General features: G+C 39.4%; 1 protein-coding gene across 1 annotated transcript in view; it reads right to left on the reverse strand.

Moving 5' to 3' along the window:
* Nucleotides 1–1,983: 1,983 nt before the first annotated feature.
* The window catches only part of LOC119795238, a 42,478-nt gene continuing 18,214 nt past the window's right edge, over nucleotides 1,984–26,247 (reverse strand). The window contains exon 4 of the mRNA XM_038303129.1: nucleotides 1,984–2,259. Coding sequence (XP_038159057.1) covers nucleotides 1,984–2,259 — 276 coding nt within the window. The remainder of the gene's footprint in view (nucleotides 2,260–26,247) is intronic.

The raw sequence follows: 26,247 nt of genomic DNA on the forward strand, positions 1-26,247 counted from the left end.
AGATTGAGCAATTTCTGAGGCGTGACTATATGTTATCATATCAAATTAAAAGAGAAGCTCCACTTTCCTGCACTCAGGCATTGTAATTAGTCGGGATTTCTGTTCCCACAAATATCTACATATTATTCAAGAGGGAAGAGCACTTTACATTAAAATATTGTGCATGTCACTGTAGATAAAGTCATAACCAACAGAAGGCCTGATTTGTTCTGCTTTGCGAAAGACATATCAATGACACTGCAGGCTATCGATGTTCAGAAACAGGCTAAAAACATCAAACTACAAAGCAGATGAGAACAAGAGATAGGACTACTAAGATGACAGAGAGCGAAGAGTCAGAGGGAGAGGGGGTAAGCCAAATGATGTGACCCACAAGGATTTGGATGTGGGATAAGACTTTAGCTCTGTGGTGTCCAACAACAGATCCAACCTTACTGTCTTATCTACAGCCGCAGAAGAGAGGAGGAATTTAGAAGTGGGTATGTATTTATCTGTGGAAGAGAGGGGGAGAGAGGGAATTATGTCAACTGGAGGATTAAAGGAGCAAAATATCCAGAAATAAAATTTTGAAAAAGGTTTCAATAAAAAAAAAAAATTAGCATTACTTTGATTTTTTATCTTATTTTAGTATTGTAGTATTACTTAGATGTTCTGTCCTATTTGTATAAAATGCTTAATTCCCCTCTATGGCTTATTGAAACTCTGCCTATTTGCCTACTTTTACTCCAAGGTCTAAACAAAAAATCCTACCTGTAATTCAAAACATAAAGCACTGAGTTTAAATTATGTTTTTTATCCCTCTGAAAAATTGTGACTTCATCATTATAGATCATTTTAAAATAGAACAAATATGAGCGTCACTTGTCCCGCTTAAGCTAAGAAATCTGACCTAACGTTTGTTTAGATGCATAGTGTTTAGTATTATCACATTGGTGTCCTTTCACACAGCTGTGCCTACAGACAACAGTTTGTGAAGCTCATGAAATTTGCAGAAGATTGCACTCAACTCTCATCTTTGATTGAGTAGGGGTGAGACTGCAGGTTTCAGACTGGCCATCTGGTGACCAAGTGCAGCTAGAAAATCCCTACACCAACTTTACCGGCAGCATGGAGCCCATTTAGAAATAGATCCCCGGAGACCATCATGGGCACGGAATAGATAGATGACAGCGTAGGTAATGCATGCCATGAACAATGTTTCTGCACTTCTACAATGCCATTACCGGGTCCATTAGGTATTCTACTTTTTCTGCCAAGGACAAAGGCAGTCTCCACCATCATTCAGTCTGCTATCACTCACTTCAAGACCTTTAGAGTTTTCAAGAAACTAAGGGACACATGGTAGATTAAAGCTTCTCCATCTAAATGTAAATACAAAAACTTACCCCACTGTTAATGGCGTGAATTTAATTCCATTATTATTAAAAGCAAAGTACACGCTTTGTAGATTAACATGTGAAAATGCAATGCAATACTTTTGAAAAAACTTCATGGAAAATTATTTTGAGAATGACTTTGCTTTTTACATTTGTTCATACCCTATTTTTATTATGTTTTTTCATACTTTATTTTTTAGAAATGTCATGTTTAAAGCAAGGCGTTTGACCCACACGGAGAGAACACACAAGGATAATCAAAAGGTTTTATTTTCACTTTGAAACTGATAGCAAAAACCTGAGAAGTAATGAATGTTGCTATTGAGGAGCCACTGGAGTTGGGTCTTCCTAGCACTGAAGGCAGAGAAGGGTGGAGGTTAGCTGAGGGTTTAGACCAGGGTTGCTCAAGTCCAGTCCTCAAGAGCTTCCATCCTGTAACTTTTAGATGCATCTCTTCTCTAACACACCTGAATCAACAGGTTCAGCCAAGCAGAGGCATGGAAACGAGCCACTCATTTGATTCTGGTGTGTTAAAAATGGTTGCATCAAAAAGTTGCAGGATACTATCTTGAGGACTGGACTTGAACACCCCTGGTTTAGACTAAAGCTAAGAACCTAATTCAGACAGGGGCTTACTGGATAGGCAGGGTGTTACCGCCAGGGAGGACTGGAGATGGGATCTGGAGGTTTTCTCAGTGATCGCCGGTGGGAGAGTCGTTGGAGGGCAGGCAGGTCTTTCCAGGTTGTTGGTAGAGAGAGGGAAGTGGTACCTTGCCGGATAGGGAGGTTTTTCCTGGAGTTTCTTCAGTGAAGGTTTTGTTAGGGTTTGGTTCAGGAAGTGAGTTCCTCGGAGGAAGCTTTTCTCAAAAGCACAAGAAGTAACCTGGAAAAAACACATAGAGGACAGGTTCAGGTTTAAAGAATCTCTGGAAACCTTTAGCTCAAAGGGAGGGTTAGAGTACCAGTAGTGATTAAAAAAACTGCAGGGGGAATGATTTACTCAGTCCATTCTTGCCGCAGAACACTACCTTTATCACGTTCTTACGGCTGCCAAGAGCCCCAACCTGGAGGCGGTTCCCTATAGCGCTGCCTTAATCTCTGTGGAAAGATAGGAGCCACATTGTGGAAGGAGAGGGGAAAATAATAACATATTTCACACTCTATTCTTGATAGGATAGTTTGAGATACTAAAAGCAGATCAGCACAAGAAAAGCTAATGTAACATCAGCAAACATTTCAGCAGAAGGAAAACATCGGAGGCTGGAGCCACATGAAAGTCATTTTCACATTTGAGACATTAGTTGTGTGTGTTTGATGAGTGTGTTCAAGTTGTCCATGAACGCTGTCCACAGGCCATTGTCCTTGATGAGATGGAAGGTTTTCAACCAGCACTTCAGTTCTGGGCACGTCATCAGTTGTTCACTGCTAGGGGAGGGTGGAGCAGTTGTTCAGTGGCCTTTTGCCATAACATCCAGGGGAGATTTTGATAAGGGGGAGGCCGAATCCAAAAAGGAAACTTATTATTTTGAGAGCAGGCTGCACAGAAATTTTCCATCAGCCTTCAGTCTTTTCTTGCTGGCTCTACGTGGCGAATCCAATATTCCAAATGTGTTGGGCTTTTCGGCCTTGAAGCAACCGTGCTCATCCAAGATATTATCCCATCTCACCTTTGAGTTCAACCACCGCAACCATACTGAGTTCAATCGCACCCAGCATACGGCTCAGCTCTCGATCCTGCTCATTCACAGCCTTTGTGAGGTATCAGGTATCCTCCAAATCCAAACAGGAAAAATCTGAGTATCATAAATCCATGATACTCGGCCTATCAAAATCCATACATCTTAGATATCCTCCAGGGACAACATTGTTAAAGACACCATCCTCCAAGCCTTCCAGGAGTCCATGGTGTAAACCATAAAGTATGTCCCGTTAGGACAGGACGTGTTCCCTTTCCCCTGTCTTCCAATTGAGAAATTTGATCAGTTGCATTGAGAGACCAGCTGACCAGATCAATTGTTTGAATTTGGGTGATATGAAGAGAGAGCTCAGAAAAGACAAGACACAGCAAAGTAAGGACAGATCAGGGAGTTGCAGAGCAGGAGGAAAATGCAACCACCTCCTTCAAGAGTCAGAATAGAAGATTTATACATCCATCTTTCCATTTTCAGACTGTAGTCAAAGAGAAATGGGGAAATTGCACAAGAGTCAACTATTTATGGCAGTGGTGACTGCAACTGCTGTAGATAACAAAGGGGTTGGCCTAAATACGTTCTCATTTTCCTATTAACTGAAATTTGTTATACAAAAATAAACTCATGACAACTTCAAAAATTGAACGCCCTTTGGTTTTTTTCACCCACGGCGGTCACCATTTCTTTCACCTGAGATATGCATGGTGGGTTGATGACATGGTTCCTCCTTGATTGGAACCCCCAGAGTAAACACAGGAAGCCTAATATTATCATGTGGCTTTTCACATTCTCACTAATTTTCAACATTCTCTAGTTAAAAGGGAAAAGGTTAAACATTATTTGTTAGATTTAAAAATTGTGAGTTCATATAGGACAAAAATGAATCTGACACACAAAGGGATTTTCAAACACAGCTTCCTGCAGGAGGAGAAAGGCTGCCTGCTCACATTTCAGCACCTTTCTTCCCCCCACTAGAACAGCAGAGTCTTTTATTAACAGAATATGACACAATGGGGTGGGTCCTATGACCCTAGAATGACCAACTGGCTGAGAGGCAGGTCATAAAAGTTTATGACCCTGTAAATGCCTTCTGGCTGAAGGCAAGTCTAGAATGACCCTCCTGATTGAATCACAGGACAGAATGTAGCATCTTATTTCTTCAATGTTTCATATGCACACACATTAATTTTATAATCATCATTTAATAAACCTAACATTATTCATTATTGTTTTGCCTGGACAACGCTAGTGCTATAGGACCTAGCATATGTCTTTTAGCCAGAATGCATTGCAGCGTAAACAACATGACGACATCCGTGTGAAAATACTTAATTAAAATCTCTGTAATTTAAACAGCTAACTATATTTTTACTGTACTGTTTTTATAAGGAAAATAAATATTTCTCAAATAAAGAGTCTTTGTATGACAAATGTTGCCCCAGTTCAAAATTAAAAAGAACACACTCAAAGTTCAGTTCACACAGATGAAAATAAACTAGCTCATGTACGAAGTTAATTTTTTTTCAAAATAACAAACTAAGTTCACAAGTGGCGAAATTCCCAATTGAGGTGTTCTGCGGCAAATGCCAATCGAGCTGCACGGTGCCTCATGCTAACAGTAATTACAGTGACCCTAGCCAAATGAAAAACTGGTGAAAAAGAGTCAGAAAAGATGAAGAGGGGAAAAAAAGTCAGTGGCCTCCATTGTAAAATCATTCTTGTTTTGATGGTCGTCTCGTTGTTGCCCCTCTAGTGCACCTGTTGTTAATTTCAATAACACCAAAGCAGCTGAAACTGATTAACAACCCCCTCCGCTACTTACCTGACCAAATCAATATTCCAGAAGTTTAATTAACTTGGTGCTATACCCTCATTACAAAGTGTTCCTTTCATTTTTTTAAGTACTGTATATAGAAAGAAATGTAAAGTACTCAATGCAGTCAAGGTATACTGTATGTGCAGTTCAGTTCAGTTTTAATTCAGTTTATTTCTATAGCGCCAATTCATAACACATGTCATCTCAAGGCACTTTACAGTTCACCAGATCATCCAGTCAGATTGATTCAAAGTTTTATATCTAAAAAAAAACCTGTTGATTGCATCCACTCATTGACTTGAAGGCAATCCCTCACCCCCTCAGGGTGAAGTCTTTATTTAGCCATACATAGAACTTCAGAAACATACAGGAACATTATAGTGCTGCTGAAAAGATATGTATCAAAAGTGATTTCTTATGTTCCTTATTCAGTTGTAGATATTTCCCAACATCCTTGGATGTGTCGTTTTAAATTTGGAGTGGAGATGGCTGACTACTGACTTGTTTCCTAAGTCCCGATGGGAACAGTTTGCTCAAAAACATGAGTTTTTTTTCCTATATGAATCTTCCTTTGTTAGTTCACAAACCTCTGCCAAGCGCTCTGTGAAATTGGCAACAGAAATACCAGTAGATGAGTCTGAATAATGCAGACTAGTACTAGCAGTAGAGGTGCTGGTCTGACATACTGTTTGCTGTAATAATCTCCGTAAAACCTGAAGTTATGAAAAGTGTGGTTATCAATTGAACCTGAGCTCTGTGTGTCCCTCATTCTTCTCAGGATGAATGTTGCTCTTTTTCACGTTCATTGCTTCAAAACTGTTCACCATTCAATAGAAATAATAATGTATTTAGTGGACGCCATTCATCGAATGTGTTAATGCAAAACACTTATTAGCACAAATCCTGAGTCCATTAAAAATGCCTTGCTTAGTAACCCTGAGTTTTTAATCCAGTAATCTCTGCAGAGATTAGAGGGAGCAAAGAATACAAACCCCCTGCTTTCTACCCTCTAGGCTACCACTCCTATAGATGCATAATCAGGTTCAAACTAGTGTTAATGGGCCTGAAAGATATGGAAAGAAAATCTTTAAATATCTTTTAAAATCCTTAAATTTGATCCTGTTATATAGCTTTACCCCCTCGTGCAATATACGAAAAAAGTTTGTGACTCTGTTAAAGAAACACACACAGACACCAACAACATGGGACTCGCAATATCAACATGCTTTTTCTTCAGCAGTTGATGCTCTGGTTTGTGAGGACCTTTCCAAGTACAGGGATAAATGGTTTTTAAAGAAAAAAACCTTTCAATGAGACACCCTGAAACAGAAAAAAAAAAAAAACACTTCAACACAGAGGTTTAAGCATGGCCCTGAGCATCTCTTATCAAAGGGCTGTTCAGCCTCTTAAGAGGTTCCTGTCACATAAAAAGCTATTCCTGTTAAAAGATTAGGACTCCATATTCAAAGCAGCACATTATACTGCTGATTGCAAACTGATATCAGAATGAACTTCAGACAGCCTGTATGGTTGTCTGAAGATTTAAACTGGAATGTGTTTACTATTTCTGCATACAATATTCCACCCAGTATCAGGATAAAGATTTAGTGGACAGAATATGGCAGCAGTCAGGCTGAGTTAGTCTCCGTAAAACCATTTGTTTGTGCGCTGTGACATTTAAGACCCCTGACAAGATATTTATTGTTCATCCCAATCAGCTACTGGCTTTGTAATAGATTTTTTTTTTTCAAGCAGACGTCTCAAGGTTTGTTTCGCAGTATCTGTTACCTTGAGATAAACTGATGCATCAATATGACTAAATTTAAATTCAGTGTAGAGGCAGAGCACTTCAGTTTATGACTCATCTAGATCTGAAAATGATTTGAGATGGATTAACAGCACTCACTAATATCACAGCCGGGGGAGATACAGCAAATCTGGGAGCTGAGAGCAAAAATTTCATATCATATACAGGGTACATCGATAAATATTTATAAGTATGTTTTATATAATAAGCTGGTGTTGGAATACTGAAAAATGTGTTGGAAACATTACACAACAAAAAGTATATATATATTTTTAAAAAAGGCTTAATCATAAATTTTACAGTTTATTTTACATGTTATTAAGACATATAGATATTCCAAAAAAAGAAAATTAAAAATAATCCTGTCGACTTTGTTTCCAAGTTTGAAGACGTTTCTCTTCCCATCCAGGAAGCTTTTTCAATTCAAAATGTCAGGAATAGCGTTGAGTTCCAGGCTTTATACAGTAGCCCAACCAAGCCTTGTATTTTGTTTTGAAAACATGCAAATTAGAACAGAAGAAGGGGTCCACCCCTTTGGAATGGGGGACATTTTGCTTTTTTGTTAGACTGCATTGCCTCATACCCATCTAAGTGTCTGAAAGGGGGGTCGTTTAAGGGAATTGTTGGCCAGGCCATCAATCGACCAACCGACCGACTGATTTAGATATTTGGCAAAACAAGCAGTTCCACACTAAACCAGAGGGGAGGGAGGCAGCAGTCACTATTGACAGCTTCAGCATCAGACTCAAAAAGGTATTTTACTGAAGACAACAACATAAGAAATAGAACATGTTTTTTTTTGCAGGATCTATTGAAACTGTATGAATGGATTTCATAGAAATTTTAACCAGAGGTATGCCTCATGCCAAAAACATTTAAATTTAGTAATGATCCAGATCATGTACCAGTTTTAGCTATAGGGGTAAGTCACAATTTGTGGCACATATTAGCATCTTGGTGGACATCTGCGCTCTTCGAGAGCTTTTCTAGTTAGCTTTTGGTCTCAATTAACAAGTATACTGCATAACCTGAGGCAAAAATTATAGAATTTTTCCCTAACCATCTTCATTAAAGGAGAAGTTTGGTTTTTTACACTTTAAGCCCATTTTCTGTAGTGTCCAGGATGAAATCGAATGATCGACACCAAAAGTTTGACAATTGCTCCTGTCTCTGCTTTTTGGCTCATTTAGAATCCCCCCCTGGCTGCTTCAGAATGGCTTCCATAGTGCATGTCAGATAATGTCCTTAAAACAACCTTAAACGTTCTTTTTTAAAATATGCTACTCACCGGGTCGTCAGCGCTGTTCAATGACGTTCCAAAAAAAGTTTTGTGAAGAAAAAACGTTCCTGTAGTGTTTTATTTAGCATTTTGTAAATCCCATTGAGTTCTGTTGGAATAGTCAATATTCCGCTGCCACCGGAAACGGAAATGGGGCCTGTTTACACAGTTGTAGTCTTTTCGCTTCACTCTGTGTACTCCGACGTCGAGAATCAAGAATCCACCTTTCGTATTCCATTTTCAGAGTTTTTTAAAGTGTTTAACAGAGACGTTAGCACCTCGACGTCGGAGTACACAGAGTGAAGCGAAAAGACTACAACTAAGTGTAAACAGGCCCCATTTCCGTTTCCGGTGGCGGAGGGATATTGACTATTCCAACAGAACTCAATGGGATTTACAAAATGCTAAATAAAACACTACAGGAACGTTTTTTCTTCACGAAACTTTTTTTGGAACGTCATTGAACAGCGCTGACGACCCGGTGAGTAGCATATTTTAAAAAAAGGACATTATCGGACATGCACAATGGAAGCCATTCTAAAGCAGCCAGGGCGGGATTCTAAATGAGCCAAAAAGCAGAGACAGGACCAATTGTCAAACTTTTGGTGTCGATCATTCGATTTCATCCTGGACACTACAGAAAATGGGCTTAAAGTGTAAAAAACCGAACTTCTCCTTTAAATCCAAGGTCTTTGGAGTGCAAAACAAGAGATTGTATGTTGTTCATCACTGGCTTGTAAGTGTAAGTAAAGGTCTAGAGCCCGTTTCAGAATACCTCAAATTGTTAAGGACCCTAAAGCAGGACATACAATGTAAGGTTTTTTGCCCTTTTCGGGCCAACTTTCCAGTTGTGCAAGAATTTTGCGTTTGGGCCGACTTTCAGCCTGATGTTGCATCGTGTATTGTACAGGGGGTACCGAGGGGCGATCAACCTCTAACGACCACCTCCCGTCAAGAATCGAGAGGCGGGAGAAAATCAAACATGTCTGAAATTGAGTCGGCAGTCGTAAGGTGGCTGTGGACAAATCGCTCAGTGCGCAAACAAGGATTCTTCGCCTTCCTCTAAGATGAAAACACAGAAGCATGGCGGGGTTGCGAGTGAAATGGAGTTCTTTCTGTAAAATAGACAGACCGTAGTAGCCACGTTTGCTCAGCCATGTCTTTATACAAATATGTCGTCGCCTTTTCTTTTTAGGGTTTCAGCACACAATTGCACAAATTGCCAAAGCAGTGTGTTTCACTCTAGTGAGCTTCAGATTCCTCTTCTACTCGTTTGGCTTCTGGATAGACGAGTCCGAGTAGCGCCATCTCACTGCAGAGCTGAGTCCCACCTGGTTTTTAGACATACAGTATGAGCAGGTACAATGCATCAAAGCGTCGTGTCGCACAGTGTGAAAACAAACATCGTGAGCTGTGAACTCACACTATGATGAAACCCTCCGGTTTAGTCATACAGTGTGAGCTCTAGCTACGTGCAACCATTAAAAAAATCGCACAGTGTATGTCCAGCTTTAAACCACAGTGGAGGTGCGTCTGCAGTCGACATAATAAATGTTATACAAATAGTGCTAGTTGGGAAGAAGCTACGATCAAGAAGATTTGACAAAGACTCCTGGCCAGGTTTAGAAACATCTTCTAAGAAACAAAAAAAACCCAGCAAAATGTGTGTTTCCTTGTAATAAAATCCTTTTTTTAGAATCCATAACATTATCTGTAACCCGTCTGCTGTGTTCATTGGTCTTCATGCTGCTGTTTGCTCAGTTAAAGTTGATAACAAACCTCTTCATCCTTCACAGAACAGCCCCATTCATACTGAGTCTAAATTAAAAAATCAGTCGCTTTTTGCTGATGTGAAAATTAATGGAGTCAGTTGGTTGAAGGCTCTTCATAGTAATCTAAGCTGAATACAAATGCATGCCGCAAGTGTTCATATGTTGAATATACTTAAAATACTTGAATACAAGCTGTCCTTTTCTTTACAATAGTCATGTAGGAACCACCTTTTGTTATTTGGGGGTATCAATGGTTTTAGAAGGGCACTGAAATACTTATTATGGCAACATAAAAATAGTCTTTTTGAGCCCCTCTGTGAGCTAAGCTTTCTTCTTTCTCTTGCTTGTATTCAGTACGGTGAATGTTCTCTTTACATTTAAATAGGATGAATGGCTGCTGAAAAGCTTGGAAGCACCTGTGATAATAATTATGTTTGGACCCTTTTAAAATATCTCTATAATGTAAGCATAAATGCTTTTCTAAAAGGTACAAATACATCCTTTCTCTTTTAGCAATTTTTTGTAGAACAACAAATTGTTTCTTCTAACAAACATTATATTAGTAACTACTCATTTCATGTAATGCATACAAAGGAGATGTAGGCAGGCATGCAAGGCATATAAAGGAGAGGCAGGCAGCTTTTAATCAAATCACTAAAAGCATTGGGGCGTTTCAATAAGTGTTTATATTTATAAAAATATTTTAATGGATCAAGTTGGTAACAATTTTTAGGTTTCTGGTTCAGTTAAACTTCGCTCTGGGGATGATTCTGCATTTCTATATTAAAACATAAGAATCACAAGAGACTGGAAATAAATTTAATCAATTTAATCTATCCAGGTATAGAAGATAGCACAGAATTAGAAGTTAGGCTTTTACAGATGGATATAAAGTCCAACAGTGCCGATCTCTAGGATGCTCCAGCTTTTAAGCAGTCAAGTCCTGTGACTGCTTCCTCAGTGAACTAGTAAGAAAAAAAAAACAGTACGTGTGGCACAAATAATCTTAAATGTTATTTTCCATCTATCCATTTTCCATGACGCTTATCCCTGCTGGACTCACGAGGGTAGCTGGTATCTCCAGCTGTCTACGGGTGAGAGGTGGGGTCCATCCTGGACAGATCTCCAGTCCATCACAGGGCAACACAGATACAAAAAGGAAAAAATAAATGTTTTTAGACTGTAGGAGGAAGCCAGGGAAACCCACACCTTCACAGGGAGAACATTCAAACCCCCATGCAGAAAGACCCCAAGCCGGGAATCAAAACTAGAACCTTCTTGCTGCAAGGCAGCTGGGCTACCCACGGCTCCACTATGCCAGAATTCTACCAAAAGTGCACGTTTTAAATACTCATATGAGCAGTTTTAATTAAAACATCTTTATGCATGCAGATTTAATCCCACCAGGTCCCCCATATGTCAGAAATATGAGCTTTTCTGCGCTTTCTTGCTTTTATGCACCTGTAGATTCTCTCCCACTCTCATGTGAACCTGTTACTGTGGGTCAACCTTTGTTACTTAGAGGGTTTAACCAAGCTGAGAAAAATAAACTGCCGGCGATTTGCTTCTTTTCAGCAAATCCCACCTCTTGAGACAGTATTGTTTTCTTCCTGGCAGCGGCTGGAGTTATTAGCAAACGCCCCTCAAAGTGATAAAAGCTGACATAAGCTCAGAGAAACAGGTCCACACAAGAGTAGGAGAGAATCTAACTTATGAACTTATGCCTGTGATATATTGGTGGCCTTATGATATTTAATCTACAAGCATAGAGTGTTAAAATGTGTATGGAGACTTGTTCAATTGTGTGTGTTTTAAATAAATATCAGTTCATATCAGTTTTTTTTTTTACCATGTCCAATTTTGGCAGAAATCTGAACTTATTGTTAGCAACAGTGTTTCCTACATATATTCCCACTCATTAAACAAAACTACAAGAATTCACGTTAGCAAAACACTTATTCATGAGGTAATGGTAATCAGTTTTACAAGTCAAGGCTTAAATTTGTCATGATTTTATCAAGAGCTCGGAACCCACATGCAGAGAAACCAATTCAGAGAGACCAAGGAAAAGGTTTAACAGGTTTATTGAGGAGATAATGCAGAATCTAGTGTTGCTCTGAACCCTGATCAACCGGAACTGGAAAGTGAGGGGAAGACACTGCGGTTAGTTCAGGCTCAGCTGGAAATATGATTCTTGAACTTGAAGAGAAAAATTAGGTTGCTGACTCACGTTTTCAGAAAGTGGTTGACTCTTTGACTCCAGTCTGTGTGCGGTAGTTCCAGTGTTTGTCTCATTCGGGGGAGGGCGGACAGGGTTTACCCAAAATGATGTTGTTTGTAGGTTAACAGAGAAACTGACTGCCACTTGGATCTCCTGCGGTACTTGAACGGGTTGTTGTGGAGATGAATCCCTTGCTCAGTGTGAAGCTCAAACGATCCCTTGGAGGAAAGTAGATCCAAACCTCCAGTTTGAATCCCCAGCTCAGTTTGAAGCTCAGATTATCCTTCCAGGGAGAGAAGGTCCGAAAACATCCAGTTTACAGGATGACTTCCTGCCGAGAGGCAAAAACAAAATGACTGAGTTAGGACTCGGGTTGACAAAACTCAGTTTGACTCAGTAAAACTCAGCTTGGCTAGAGTACCCAAAACTGGCAAACACTCTGGCGTTGAGGTAGTGGCAGTCAGCAGCTTAAGAAAAACTCTGTTAACGAGGTAACCATCAGCAGGTGTGTAAGGAGGTGGACCAGAACCAGGCGCCTCCTGATGGAGGAAGGGAGACAAACACAAAAACACAAAGCACACAGACAGGAATCCTAACAAAATTAAATGTCTAATTATATCAGATTTATATTTTCTCCGTATTCTAGCAGCATTTATCCTCTTCATAATTTACTTTTAAATCTGAAATTTTAAAACCACTCCATTAGAGGTTTACAGAAATAATACCAAAACTCTACTTTTTGGAGTAGTCGTACATTAATCTACTTTTACTTTTCCAAGTAATATTATTTCGAGAGTATCGCTTCTGTACTTCACTACTTCTCTACTTGAGTAAAATTTCTGGTTACTTTACCTAACTTGAGATATTTGGAGACCAGGAGAAAAAGCAGTAAAAATTAGATATTATAGCGAGACTTTCTTTATCTGTTCCTGACCTACAGTATATACATAACCTAGCTGTTAGGACTATTTTGATCAATTTATATTGACAAATATTATGTAAAAAAGTGTTTATTCTGCCAAAGTTTATTTTTTCTTACTTGGCTGTAATACTTTAAAATATCATAATTTGCATAAAATCTACATCAAATGGGTTGCATGTCTTATTTTGACATATCATCAATATGGCAGCATAATAGTCAGATAATCAATTACTACAGCAACCCTTCACAACGACATGCCCCCAGTACAACAATGTTAAATGTTTCCATTCTGGAGTGCGGTCATTGGCTGGACAGAGCCACTGTCACTACCCGACCCATACCGGTAGCACGATCCTCACCATCAGCTCATTTAAACATGCCCAATCAGATATACATCCTGGCCATAATGGCTTTTGTAGAGCTGTCCATGGTGTTTCATTTTACTGCAGATGTATATCAACAGGCTGTTATTGAACTAAATTAAGGAAACAAAACCAAGAAAAAAATTTGAACTATGGGCTTGATGTATCAGGATGGATTCACTGAAAGACGGAACAAGCAGCTTTATTTAGAAAACTAACTCCCCTTATACATCAAGTTAGAAGTTATCTTAATTAAACTAAGTGATTTGTTGTATAAGAACAAGACAATAAAAAATGTTTATGTATTATTTAACATTTTTAATTTGTATGTTATTATTATAAGGTAATAAAATAAGAACTTGTTCTAATAGGTCAGCCACTATGTTGGGTTGTTCATGTTGGCATTAGAATAAAAAAATCCCTTTATTGTCCCTCAATGGGAAAATTCTGGTATGTAGGTATAATTATACTTATTATATGGTAGGTATAATTAGTGACAGAGCATATAGGCACAGCCCACCTAGCAGAGTTTAACAAAAACACACTATTTTGTGACATAGTTTGTGTCAAACATTTATTCATCTTCATATGTTTTAAATTTTAGATTGGAGTGCTCATTTGCTTTATGTGTGTAACTTGTTTTTTGTAGATCTTTCTCAAAAGGTTAGACCAGATGTTTAGACCAGCATCATTCATGTATCCGTCGTGTAATGATGTCCATTAGGCGGAATGCTCTCTGGATTCAGAACTTTACCATGAAAAAAAAAATAATAAATTGCAACTGTATTGGTCCTAGCGGTGGCTAGGGATGTCAGGAGTTCTCTATGGTTACTGCATTGGACTGTGAGCATCCTCCTTTCTGGTCGTAGCTCTTTTCCGACTATTCGGATAGCACTTATTACGCCGACTGTGGACACATTTTTACAATGGCTTAAGGTATTCGGATCTGACACTGATTTGGAGCCAAAGTTCTACTTTACGCAGCGGGGAACCACAGAGTGGAGACTGAGCAGTAAAAGATAAAAAAGTGTGTAGCTGCTGTTGAAGAAAAATGATTATTTTTAGTCTTTAATACAGTTAATCTTATGGCATGTGTAAACACTCTCACTTGAACATATTTCTTATTTTGAACAAGTTTGTGAAGATAACCTTTCCTTGAACCAGATTACTAAATTTAAGTTTGTTCCTGAGAATTTATGGTGAGGCCCCCCGCATTCCACAAGCTGTCTGTGAAAGCTTATCTTGTGTTTTATGACCCTAAGAATTCTAGATGCCAGGACAAGCTTTCTGCCTTTTCTTGTTAAAACAAAGAAGCAAATGACCCCAGATGTTTGCAGTAATTTAGGTGAAGCTCTAGGCAGTGTCAGAGATGGCTTCTGGTTGGAGGACCAAGAGCCAGCCTTATGTGAATAAATTAAATACAAGAGGATAAAGCTTTCTGCATAGAAGTAAAAAATCAGATTTGCTCTTGCAACTCTCCAAAGATGTCTTTGTACGTCTTTGCTTTCTTTCCTTCTCTCCATTTATGTCAGGTAAATTGAATGTATGTCTCCGTTGTTCTGCAGTTTCTGGTGTAGGTTTGTGCATTGTCTTATTTCTAAGTGTATGCATTGTCTTATATTGGATTAAACTCTGTAATTCTGTGATGTCAACACGCCTTGCTGATTTTCATAGTGACCACACGCAGCTCGCCGAGTGGACCTGGGAAGGGAAGAATGAAAAGCCAACCTTTTTCCAAAGTTAACTATGTTAGAATATTTTCTTCCTTAACACAGCCTCTTTTGATTCACTATCAAGCATCGGCTTTCTGAGCGTCATCCATCAGTACTGCCTATCAGGGACCATATTCGTAGCATTAGAGTACCAGGACCTCAAAAGATCACTAATAGTAAAATAATGGATCATAATGCGCAACAGTCAATACACAGATTTGTTAATACAAAGTTTTTTCTGTCCATTTTTTTAGTCCATGATTGATGAGCATGCATTGTATGAAATTTGACTAAATTTAAACATTGATTGCATCGATTTATTTATAAACATTTTTGAAAGCATATGCCCATTTACACTTCTACTCTTTACTTAGCAGGACAGTAGAATTGCTATATCTGTCTATAAATCCAGATGAAGCTAACCCATTACATAGATTACAGGCATGTCTTGAAGACATAAAAACCTGGATGACTCTTAACTTTCTGCTTCTGAATGCAGACAAAACAGAAGTTATAGTCTTTGGACCAGAGTCTCTGAAAAAGAAGCTGATTAGTCAGTCACTTCATTTGGATGGGATTAAACTGATTTCAGATAATAAAGTAAAAAATCTTGGTGTTATTTTTGATCAGGACCTGTCATTTAAATCCCATATCAAAGAGGTTTCTAGAATTTCCTTCTTTCATCTGAGGAACATTGCAAAAATTAGAAATATCCTGTCCAGGGGTGATGCTGAGAAACTAGTCCATGCATTTGTTACTTCAAGGCTGGACTATTGTAATTCTTTACTATCAGGAAGTCCACAAACTGTAGTTAAAAGCCTTCAGCTGATCCAAAATGCTGCAGCCAGAGTTCTGATGAAAATTAAAAAGAGAGATCACAGATTGGCTGTGACGTCATCCTGGAAAAAAACATCAGCTGTGCTGCTTCTATCAACACCCTTGTTAATAGATGTTGGAGATCGGCCTGTTTTCCAGTGTGGTCCTGTTTCTCTGACCGTGACTGAGTGGATGTGCTCTCTTCGTCCTCTGACATGGGAGCTGCCTTGGAGCTCGTCGGCCTGGCTGTGTGTTTCCTGGACGGGGCCGCCTTTTACAGCTGCTTTTTGTGTCTCTGCTTCTGTCTCCTTGAACCCCAGTCGGCCTCGGCAGATGGCCGCTCACACTGAGCCTGGTTCTGCTGGAGGTTTCTTCCTGTTAAAAGGGAGTTTTTCCTCTCCACTGTCGCTACAAGCATGCTTAGTGTGGGGGATTGTATTTGAGTCAATGCAATCAACTGGTTTTCCTTAGATAGAAAAATTTGTATCAATTTGACTGTATGATCTGGTTGAACTGTAAAGTGCCTTGAGATGACATGTGTTGTGAATTTGGCGCTATATAAATAAACTGAATTGAATTGAATAGATCATATCTCGCCTATCCTGGCTTCTCTTCATTGGCTTCCTGTTAAATCCAGAATAGAATTTAAAATCCTCCTTCTCACATATAAAGCCTTAAATGGCCAAGCTCCATCTTATATCAGAGATCTGATTGTTCCTTATGTTCCTAACAGAGCACTTCGCTCTCAATCTGCAGGTTTACTAGTGGTTCCTAGAATTTCTAAAAGTAGAATGGGAGGCAGATCTTTTAGTTATCAGGCTCCTCTCCTGTGGAACCAACTACCAGTTTTAGTCCGTGAGGCAGACACCCTGTCTACTTTTAAGGCTAGGCTTAAAACTTTCATTTTTGATAAAGCTTATAGTTAGAGTGGCTCAGGTTATCCTGAGCTATCTCTATAGTTATGCTGCTATAGGCTTAGACTGCTGGAGGACATAGGGACCCCCATTTCATCATTCTGCTTCATTCTCTCTCTGTTCTCCTATTCTGCAGAATCTGTTAGTTCAATCTCTAACGTTCTGCTCTCTCTGCTTTTCCTCAGAGTAGCTTCATCTGGTCTGTTCCTGTTTGGCTGTGACGTCATCCTGGAAAGAAACATCAGCTGTGGTGCTTCCATCAACACCCTTGTTTATAGATGCTGGAGATCGGCCTGTTTTCCAGTGTGGTCCTGTTTCTCTGACTGTGACTAACTGGATGTGCTCTCTTCATCCTCTGGCATGGGAGCTGGCTCGGAGCTCGTCTGCCTGGCTGTGTGTTTCCTGGACGGGGCCGCCTTTTACAGTTGCTTTCTGTGTCTCTGCTTCTGTCTCCTTGAACCCCAGTCGGCCTCGGCAGATGGCCGCTCACACTGAGCCTGGTTCTGCTGGAGGTTTCTTCCTGTTAAAAGGGAGTTTTTCCTCTCCACTGTCGCTACAAGCATGCTTAGTGTGAGGGATTGTATTTGAGTCAATGAGTCGATGCAATCAACTGGTTTTCCTTAGATAGAAAACTTTGTATCGATTTGACTGTATGATCTGGTTGAACTGTAAAGTGCCTTGAGATGACATGTGTTGTGAATTTGGCGCTATATAAATAAACTGAATTGAAAAATTGAATTGAATTGGCCTTTTAATAGACCCAAGTTTTCCTTACCGATGCAACAACCTTTAATGGGGAACTAAATGTTCTTTTTTAATGGTATGGGATTTATTGCCTAATTCTTAATCCTTTATTGAATGAAAATTAGTTAATGGCAGTAGTTTTTGTCTAAAGTTTTGCTGTGAAATATCCATAATAGAGTCAAAGTATTTTTGCTGAGGATTAATGCCAGACCATCTCTGATATAAGTAAACAAGGTTATGCAAATATGATGAGCAGAGGCCATAATGTTATGAATAAGACTTATGAGGGATAAACTGACCTTGTGTGTAAATAAGTATAAATTGAAAGGAAAATCACTTTCAGGAATGAACAGCATTAGATGCTTTTTATGCTTGTTCTTCTCTATATGACACTTCAAACCACTGCTTAGGATATTGGGTCCATTAGCCGTAGATGTTTAGTCCTGTGAACAAAACTTACATCACATTTAGACAGGTAAGACTCTAGGAAGACATTTATACATGGTCAATTTAAAAATAAAAAGCTAACTCAACCTAAAGCTACGTTTTTTAAAGGCACCAAGAAATATATGGAAAATGGCTTTAGCAGTATGTTGAGAATCATGCAGAGCAGTTAAAAAGGCTGGCAGATGCTCAGGCAGGTGGTCATCACATAATCGCCCGGCCGAGCTGCAGAGGTGGAAACATCCATTTTTCTGAAATGGTCCCTCGTGAATCTTTCCTGCATGCATGCCAAAATGTGCATAACCTTATGGGTGAATGCTGGCACCTTGCCACCGTAGGGCAGGAGGATAAAAGAAAGATTAACATACCACACTGTGTAAAAGCCCAAGGTTGACTTTTGTAATTTCTTGATTGTACGCCCCTGGATCCTCTTTTTTACATCCTTTAAAGTAAGTTAATACCAAATTAAAGATGTTATTTTACAAGAAAGAACAACCACAATTGGTAATGATAAAATAAGGTTATTCTGATACAGTTTTGATAGACCTTTTTGAGTTTAAATAGAATTCCAGCACAATATCAGTGTCTTTCATGGAGCCCCAAATTCCTGGCGGCACCCCTGGGCTGACTTCTGCCTTCTGCCTGCTCCCTGTCTGTTTTACAATTCATAGTAGATTTTTCTTCCCCCTCTTAAACTTTTCTTTCCATCAGTGTTGCTATTTTCCTCCACTCTTATTCAATCTTCTAGTCTTCTAATCTTCTTCCTCTCCTCTGCTATCAATCTAACACCTATCTAAAACATGGACAAAATACAATCAAAATCCCTTCCAAACACATATAATCTCATTATACATGTTATAATTATTATGATGATGGTGATTATTATTATTGTTGTTGTTTTTGTTACATCACCTGTTTAAATGCTAAAAAGACTAATCAACACAACATTTGGAGCTATACAGTAAGTAAAAAAAAAAAAAAAAAACTATTAAATAAACATTAAACAGGTGGTTATCTCTTCCATCATTCTCAGATCATGCAGATCTTGTCTCATTCAGTTTTCCTTTTACTGCCTTTTATTGTTTATAATGAGGAACTTTCATAGATTCAAAGTTAGTGGAAAATAAGTAGATCTAAGCCTGAAAGTCTATGCTCATAGATTACAACCATAAAACAGCAAAACAACTTATAACTCTACTTAAAATAACTAACTATCTGAAAATATAAAGTAAAGGTTACCAATCAGTTCTAAAAACATCTTTAAATGAACCCTTGTTGATTCCAGGCGAACCATTAAACCAGATTAGCTCCCTATATGGAGTTTTTAATCATTCTGCTTATTTTAACTGAGTCTATTTAATCATAACAGCTGTAGCCATATTTCTGGTCGTCATATTTAGAAAAACAAAGACATCAGAGGCAAAAAAAATTTATTTTGTTCACCTAGGGCACGAACAAAACATTTATCACAATGATCAGCCCAATCCAAATCGAATCGAATTACCTTAACACAGGGTGGCTCACCATCAGCTGCAACCAGTTCTGATAACCAACTTCCTCGTCCTTTTTAAAAGTGCTGCACTCTGCTCCTCATCTATACGTTAACAGCTGCCAATCAGCTAGCTAGCTTTCTACCGTAATAACAGTCGACACACAACATTTCCCCCCACATTCATAAAAGCTTTAGTTGGGGACACGTGGTCCAAAACTGGAAATTGGGGACGTCTGGTCACCCTAGTTTAACAAATTCAGATTGAAATCTGCAACTCAAAATAGGTCTGGCCTTAGTTGGGAACTCTGACTTTTTGGTTTCACAATGGCTGCTATAAATTAGTTCAATCAACTCCAAGTAGATCCACTCCAAGTTGAGCATGTGAGCAACAAGTATGAAAAGCCATTATCAGTGGAACCCCAATTCGACGCGTCACCAGGACAACTGGCAACAGGAAGCGCCTATGTCACCCCACTGCAACTGGAGATTTTAATGAAGAAAAGAGGAGAATGTGTTTAAATCACAGAGAAACAGCACCACAGCTGCAAAGGAGAGGAAGATGGTGAAGGAGAAGGTTGTCGCTCGAGTTAATGCGTAGGTTTAGATAAAGTTCACTGTGGGGGCCGTTTTTACATTTATTAAAGCACCTTCCTCTCTGTTTTTCCATTTATGGATCACTTAAATAAGATTCTTCCTGATCAAAATCCCACTCCTAGACTGAATATTAGATTTTTACATTTACATTTACATTTACAATACCAATAAAAAACGTTTTATTGGTATTTTATTTGTTTTAGGTGGTCGTTTTGACATTTATCAGCTTGACTGAATACGTATTTATGATATCTGATATAAAGATATCATAAATACATATAAAATAAATACTGATATGCCATGCGCCCATCATTTGAAGTAGTGAGAACGAAAGAAACAAAGTAACTAGAAAATGCGTAAATAAGCAGCAGGGCATTTAAAAATGTCTGCGGCTGAAAAATGCAGCATCCCAGTGTCTGGGTTTGAAAAAGGAAGAGAAAGGAAGGAGAAAGAGGGGAGAGGGAAAAGGCATCCAATAACAGGACCCAGTTTTTCCAGAAAGGCTTTTTTACCTAAATATTTCAAATTAGGCCTACCAATAGATTATTAATCTGTTGAATAAAATAAGATCTAATGGATACACTACTCAGTTAATCCTCCTCTATGTCAGAGGGGAATCACATCATGAATGTGATTATTTTGTTGTGTTTCTTTTTTAGTTTTCAAGAAGAATTAAACCAGGATTAACCCAGCATTTAATGAGCCTATTGTGTCAGTAAATAACGCAGAGGCCAAACAGCTGAGCTAGAAAGCTCACAGAGCTGAGAATGAACCTTCACAACCAGATCAGGCAACAGGAAAACACCATCAGAAGGTTAGCATCAGCTAAATGCTAGCAGATGTTTAGCAGGATAATTACAGTAAATAACTGTCTTTGTTCCGTAAACAGATCCTCCCCACCCACTGACCCCCCCCTTCCCCTCCCTGTGACAGGTGAGAAACTTTGTGTTCAGCAACAGGGCAGTTTGCATCAGTACAGTCTTTGGGAATTTACCTATTTTTTACCATTTTATATTTTATAGGTATATATATAAAAATACATGATTAAAAAAAACAAAACAGATAATGATCACTATAAAAGGAAATGTTCTCCATTTTCTTCTACTGTATCCTGGACAGCTGCAGTGCATTGGGTAGCCTCCAGCAGCCTGGATTAAAATCTGTATCAATATTAAAACTGTTTAGTTAGATTTTATATTCAGATTAAATTACAACCATTAACAGACATCTATAAATCTGGATTATTCTCATGAGCCGCCTGAAGCTGCCACATAAAAAGATACATGTGTTATCCTCATTACACGTCCAGATGAATGAAAAATAAGCTCTCAGGGCATCACAATAATCCGTCCTAGAGTTATAGTGAAAACTAATAGGAATATAACATAGATATTTTAGAATAGATAATATTTTCACAATCCTAAACCTATTTCAATCTGAAAAACTCACACAGAGAGAAAAGATAATTAGAAGAATTTATTGATAAGAAAGTATAGTCTTTGGCGCTCAGACCTCGGCAGGAACATTCGTGCTGAATTATGCTTTAACATGCATGAGTAGATGAATGTGAATAGGGATGTTCCCCCCGGCCTGAAACTGGTGGTGGTTTAATCTGAGCTGGTTGACAAGAGATCTGCTGGGCAGAATTGTGGGACTAGAAGACTGAGGGAGCTGACGCCGGGGCTTCACTCAGACTCGGGATATAGAGGTCCTGCTTGGTGATGCAGGTACCGTGAACTGTCCATGATGAGCAAGCATGAAGCGACAGTGGAGAGGAAAAACTCCCCTTTGGGAAGAAACCTCTGGCAGAACCGGGCTCAACATGGTGGTCTTCTGCCGGACCAATGCGATGAGACGAGGGATGGTGACAACTGGGATTAATACTCTCTGATGAGGTTGAGGTGAAGTCGTGTCATGGAGGACGATTCGGCTGCGATGGCGGAGAAGGGGATGGAGGTGGGTGAATTGTCGTCTGGATCGAAATCCGACATTGTGATTGCAGGATAGCGGCTGTGGTGAGATTTGAGGGAGTTTATAAAGTGGAAGCAGGACGCTGATTGGGCTTCGTGGTGGAGTAGTTCAAAGCTGATTGGCTCGCTTCAGAGACGGATCGGCTTCTGATGATGTGAGGTAAGTCAGAGTTTCTTCAATTGAACTTTCGCTAGAGCTTCATTTCAATCTGAAAAACTCACACAGAGAGAAAAGATAATTAGAAGAATTTATTGATAAGAAAGTATAGTCTTTGGCGCTCAGACCTCGGCAGGAACATTCATGCTGAATTATGCTTTAACATGCATGAGTAGATGAATGTGAATAGGGATGTTCCCCCAAAAAGCCGAGGTCGAGGCCGGAGAGTCCGTATGCTCGTAGGGCATACACTAGGGACAGAATAAAGAATGCGTAATGAAATGCTGAGAAGGTTTGCAAACAACTTACCGAGCCAGGTTGTTGATGAGGGTGGCGACCACGGTTGACGCCGAGAACTTACCGATGATGATTTACCCATGATGATGATGATTTACCCATGATGATGATGATGAACCCATGATGATGATGATGATCCCATGATGATGATGATGATCCCATGATGATGATGATGATGATGATCCCATGATGATGATGATGATCCCATGATGATGATGATGATGATGATCCCATGATGATGATGATGATGATGATCCCATGATGATGATGATGATGATGATGAACCCATGATGATGATGATGATGATGATGATGAACCCATGATGATGATGATGATGATGATGAAGATGATGATGATGATCCCATGATGATGATGATGAAGATGATGATGATGATCCCATGATGATGATCCCATGATGGTGATGATCCCATGATGACGACGACGACCCCCTGATTATGATGATGATGATGATCCCATGATGACGACGACGACGACCCCCTGATTATGATGATGATGATGATCCCATGATGATCCCATGATGATCCCATGATGATGATGAACCCATGATGATGATGATGATGATGATCCCATGATGATCCCATGATGATCCCATGATGATCCCATGATGACGACGACGACGACCCCCTGATTATGATGATGATGATGATCCCATGATGATCCCATGATGATCCCATGATGATCCCATGATGATGATGATGATGAACCCATGATGATGATGATGATGATGATGATCCCATGATGACGATGACGACGACCCCTGATTATGATGATGATGATGATCCCATGATGATCCCATGATGATGATGATGATGATGATGAACCCATGATGATGATGATGATGATGAACCCATGATGATGATGATGAACCCATGATGATGATGATGAACCCATGATGATGATGATTTACCCATGATGATGATGATGGTGATTTACCCATGATGATGAACCCATGATGATGAACCCATGATGATGAACCCATGATGATGATGATGATGAACCCATGATGATGATGATGATGATTTACCCATGATGATGAACCCATGATGATGAACCCATGATGATGAACCCATGATGATGATGATGATGAACCCATGATGATGATGATGATGATGAACCCATGATGATGATGATGATGATGATGATGATGAACCCATGATGATGATGATGAACCCATGATGAGGATGATGATGATTTACCCATGATGATGATGATGAACCCATGATGATGATGATGATGATGATGATTTACCCATGATGATGATGATTTACCCATGATGATGATGATGATGATGATGATTTACCCGTGATGATGATGATGAACCCATGATGATGATGATGATGATGATTTACCCATGATGATGATGATGATGATGATGATTTACCCATGATGATGATGATGATGATGATTTACCCATGATGATGATGATGATGATTTACCCATGATGATGATGATGATGATGATGATTTACCCATGATGATGATGATGATTTACCCATGATGATGATGATTTACCCATGATGATGATGATGATGATGATGATGATTTACCCATGATGATGATGATGATGATGATGATTTACCCATGATGATGATGATGATGATGATTTACCCATGATGATGATGATTTACCCATGATGATGATGATGATGATGATGATGATTTACCCATGATGATGATGATGATGATGATGATGATTTACCCATGATGATGATGATGATGATGATTTACCCATGATGATGATGATTTACCCATGATGATGATGATGATGATGATTTACCCATGATGATGATGATGATGATTTACCCATGATGATGATCATGATGATTTACCCATGATGATGATGATGATGATGATTTACCCATGATGATGATGATGATGATGATTTGCCCATGATGATGATAATGATGATGATGATGATTTACCCATGATGATGATGATGATGATTTACCCATGATGATGATGATGATGATGATTTACCCATGATGATGATGATGATGATGATTTGCCCATGATGATGATGATTTACCCATGATGATGATGATGATGATGATTTACCCATGATGATGATGATGATTTACCCATGATGATGATGATGATGATGATGATTTACCCATGATGATGATGATGATGATGATGATTTACCCATGATGATGATGATGATGATGATTTACCCATGATGATGATGATGGTTTACCCATGATGATGATGATGATTTACCCATGATGATGATGATGATTTGCCCATGATGATGAAGATTTACCCATGATGATGATGATGATGATGATTTACCCATGATGATGATGATGATTTACCCATGATGATGATTTACCCATGATGATGATGATGGTTTACCCATGATGATGATGATGATGATGATTTACCCATGATGATGATGATGACTTACCCATGATGATGAAGATGATAACGATGAATCCTGCGGGTGACGATGATGATGATGATTATGATGTATCCCATTATGATGACGATGATGATGAATCTTGCGGATGAGTCTGATTATGAATCTTGCGAATGAGTCTGATTATGAATCTTGCGGATGAGTCTGAAAATGAATCTTGCGGATGAGTCTGAAAATGAATCTTGCGGATGAGTCTGAAAATGAATCTTGCGGATGAGTCTGAAAATGATCTTGCGGATGAGTCTGATAATGATCTTGCGGATGAGTTCATATAGAACATATAACATGACGGGATACAGACACATGACGATACGCAGACATGGTGCATATTGATGCATTGGAAATGCATGCAAAATGGCGTAAAGGATGCATGACGAGACACGACGAGATACAGATAGGGAGCATGTAATGCATAAGGGAATGAATCTTGCAGATGAGTCTGATAATGAATCTTGCGGATGAGTCTGATAATGAATCTTGCGGATGAGTCTGATAATGAATCTTGCGGATGAGTCTGATAATGAATCTTGCGGATGAGTCTGATAATGAATCTTGCGGATGAGTCTGATAATGATCTTGCGGATGATTCTTGCGGATGATAACATATGAACAATTGATGCATTAGGGAACGCATGCTAAATGGTGACAAGGATGCATGACGAGACACAGACCAGACGTGACGTGACACACAGGAGAATGCATGTAATGCCTGACATAAAGGTGAGATTGCATGAATGCGAGCCAGAATGAAGACAGCATGAATATAGCAAGGAGACAGCATGGAAGACTGCATGAAGCAGGGAATAATGAAGAAAACTGATAAGGAGTGGGAGTAGAAAAATGAGTTAGAGGATGGTCGTGATTAGGTCAGAAAATTATGAGAATGAGTTGAACCACCACCAGTATTTGTAATAGAGTTACCTAGAGGCAGAAAGAGCGCTTAGCTGCGACAATTGGTGAGAGTTCTGGGCGGATGAATGAGGTATAGGCTGATGACCATCGGCCCAGAGCTGAGGGAAGCCTCAGAACCCCGCGAGTAGCTGTGATGCAGCTGCTCGGTCCAGAACGAATGCCCAGATTACCTACTAGAGGGAAGGCCACATGATTCTAAGAGTATCCTGAGGTGGTGAAGGAACCATGAGTGGACGTAGGGTAACCCTTGGGCGAAATGAAAGCGCTTAGAATGCCTGAAACATGACGCGCCGAGATGATGAAACGTTAGTGACTGCTGCCAGTGATGCTTCTGATGAAGGGCATGAGAGACTGGGAGGAGGAGTGACTTTATTAGTGGCTTCAACTACTATGAAGTTATCGCAGTGGGCGGACGCGATTCCTTCCCAAAGCCCTACGAAGGCAAGCTAGCTAAGGGTAGACCTCACACAAGCAGAAATTGGGTGTGAATAAAAGAGGCCATGAACCCGCGAAC

This window comes from Cyprinodon tularosa, unplaced genomic scaffold (assembly GCF_016077235.1).
Source record: "Cyprinodon tularosa strain WSP-4 unplaced genomic scaffold, ASM1607723v1 ctg505, whole genome shotgun sequence".
NCBI lineage: Eukaryota > Metazoa > Chordata > Actinopteri > Cyprinodontiformes > Cyprinodontidae > Cyprinodon > Cyprinodon tularosa.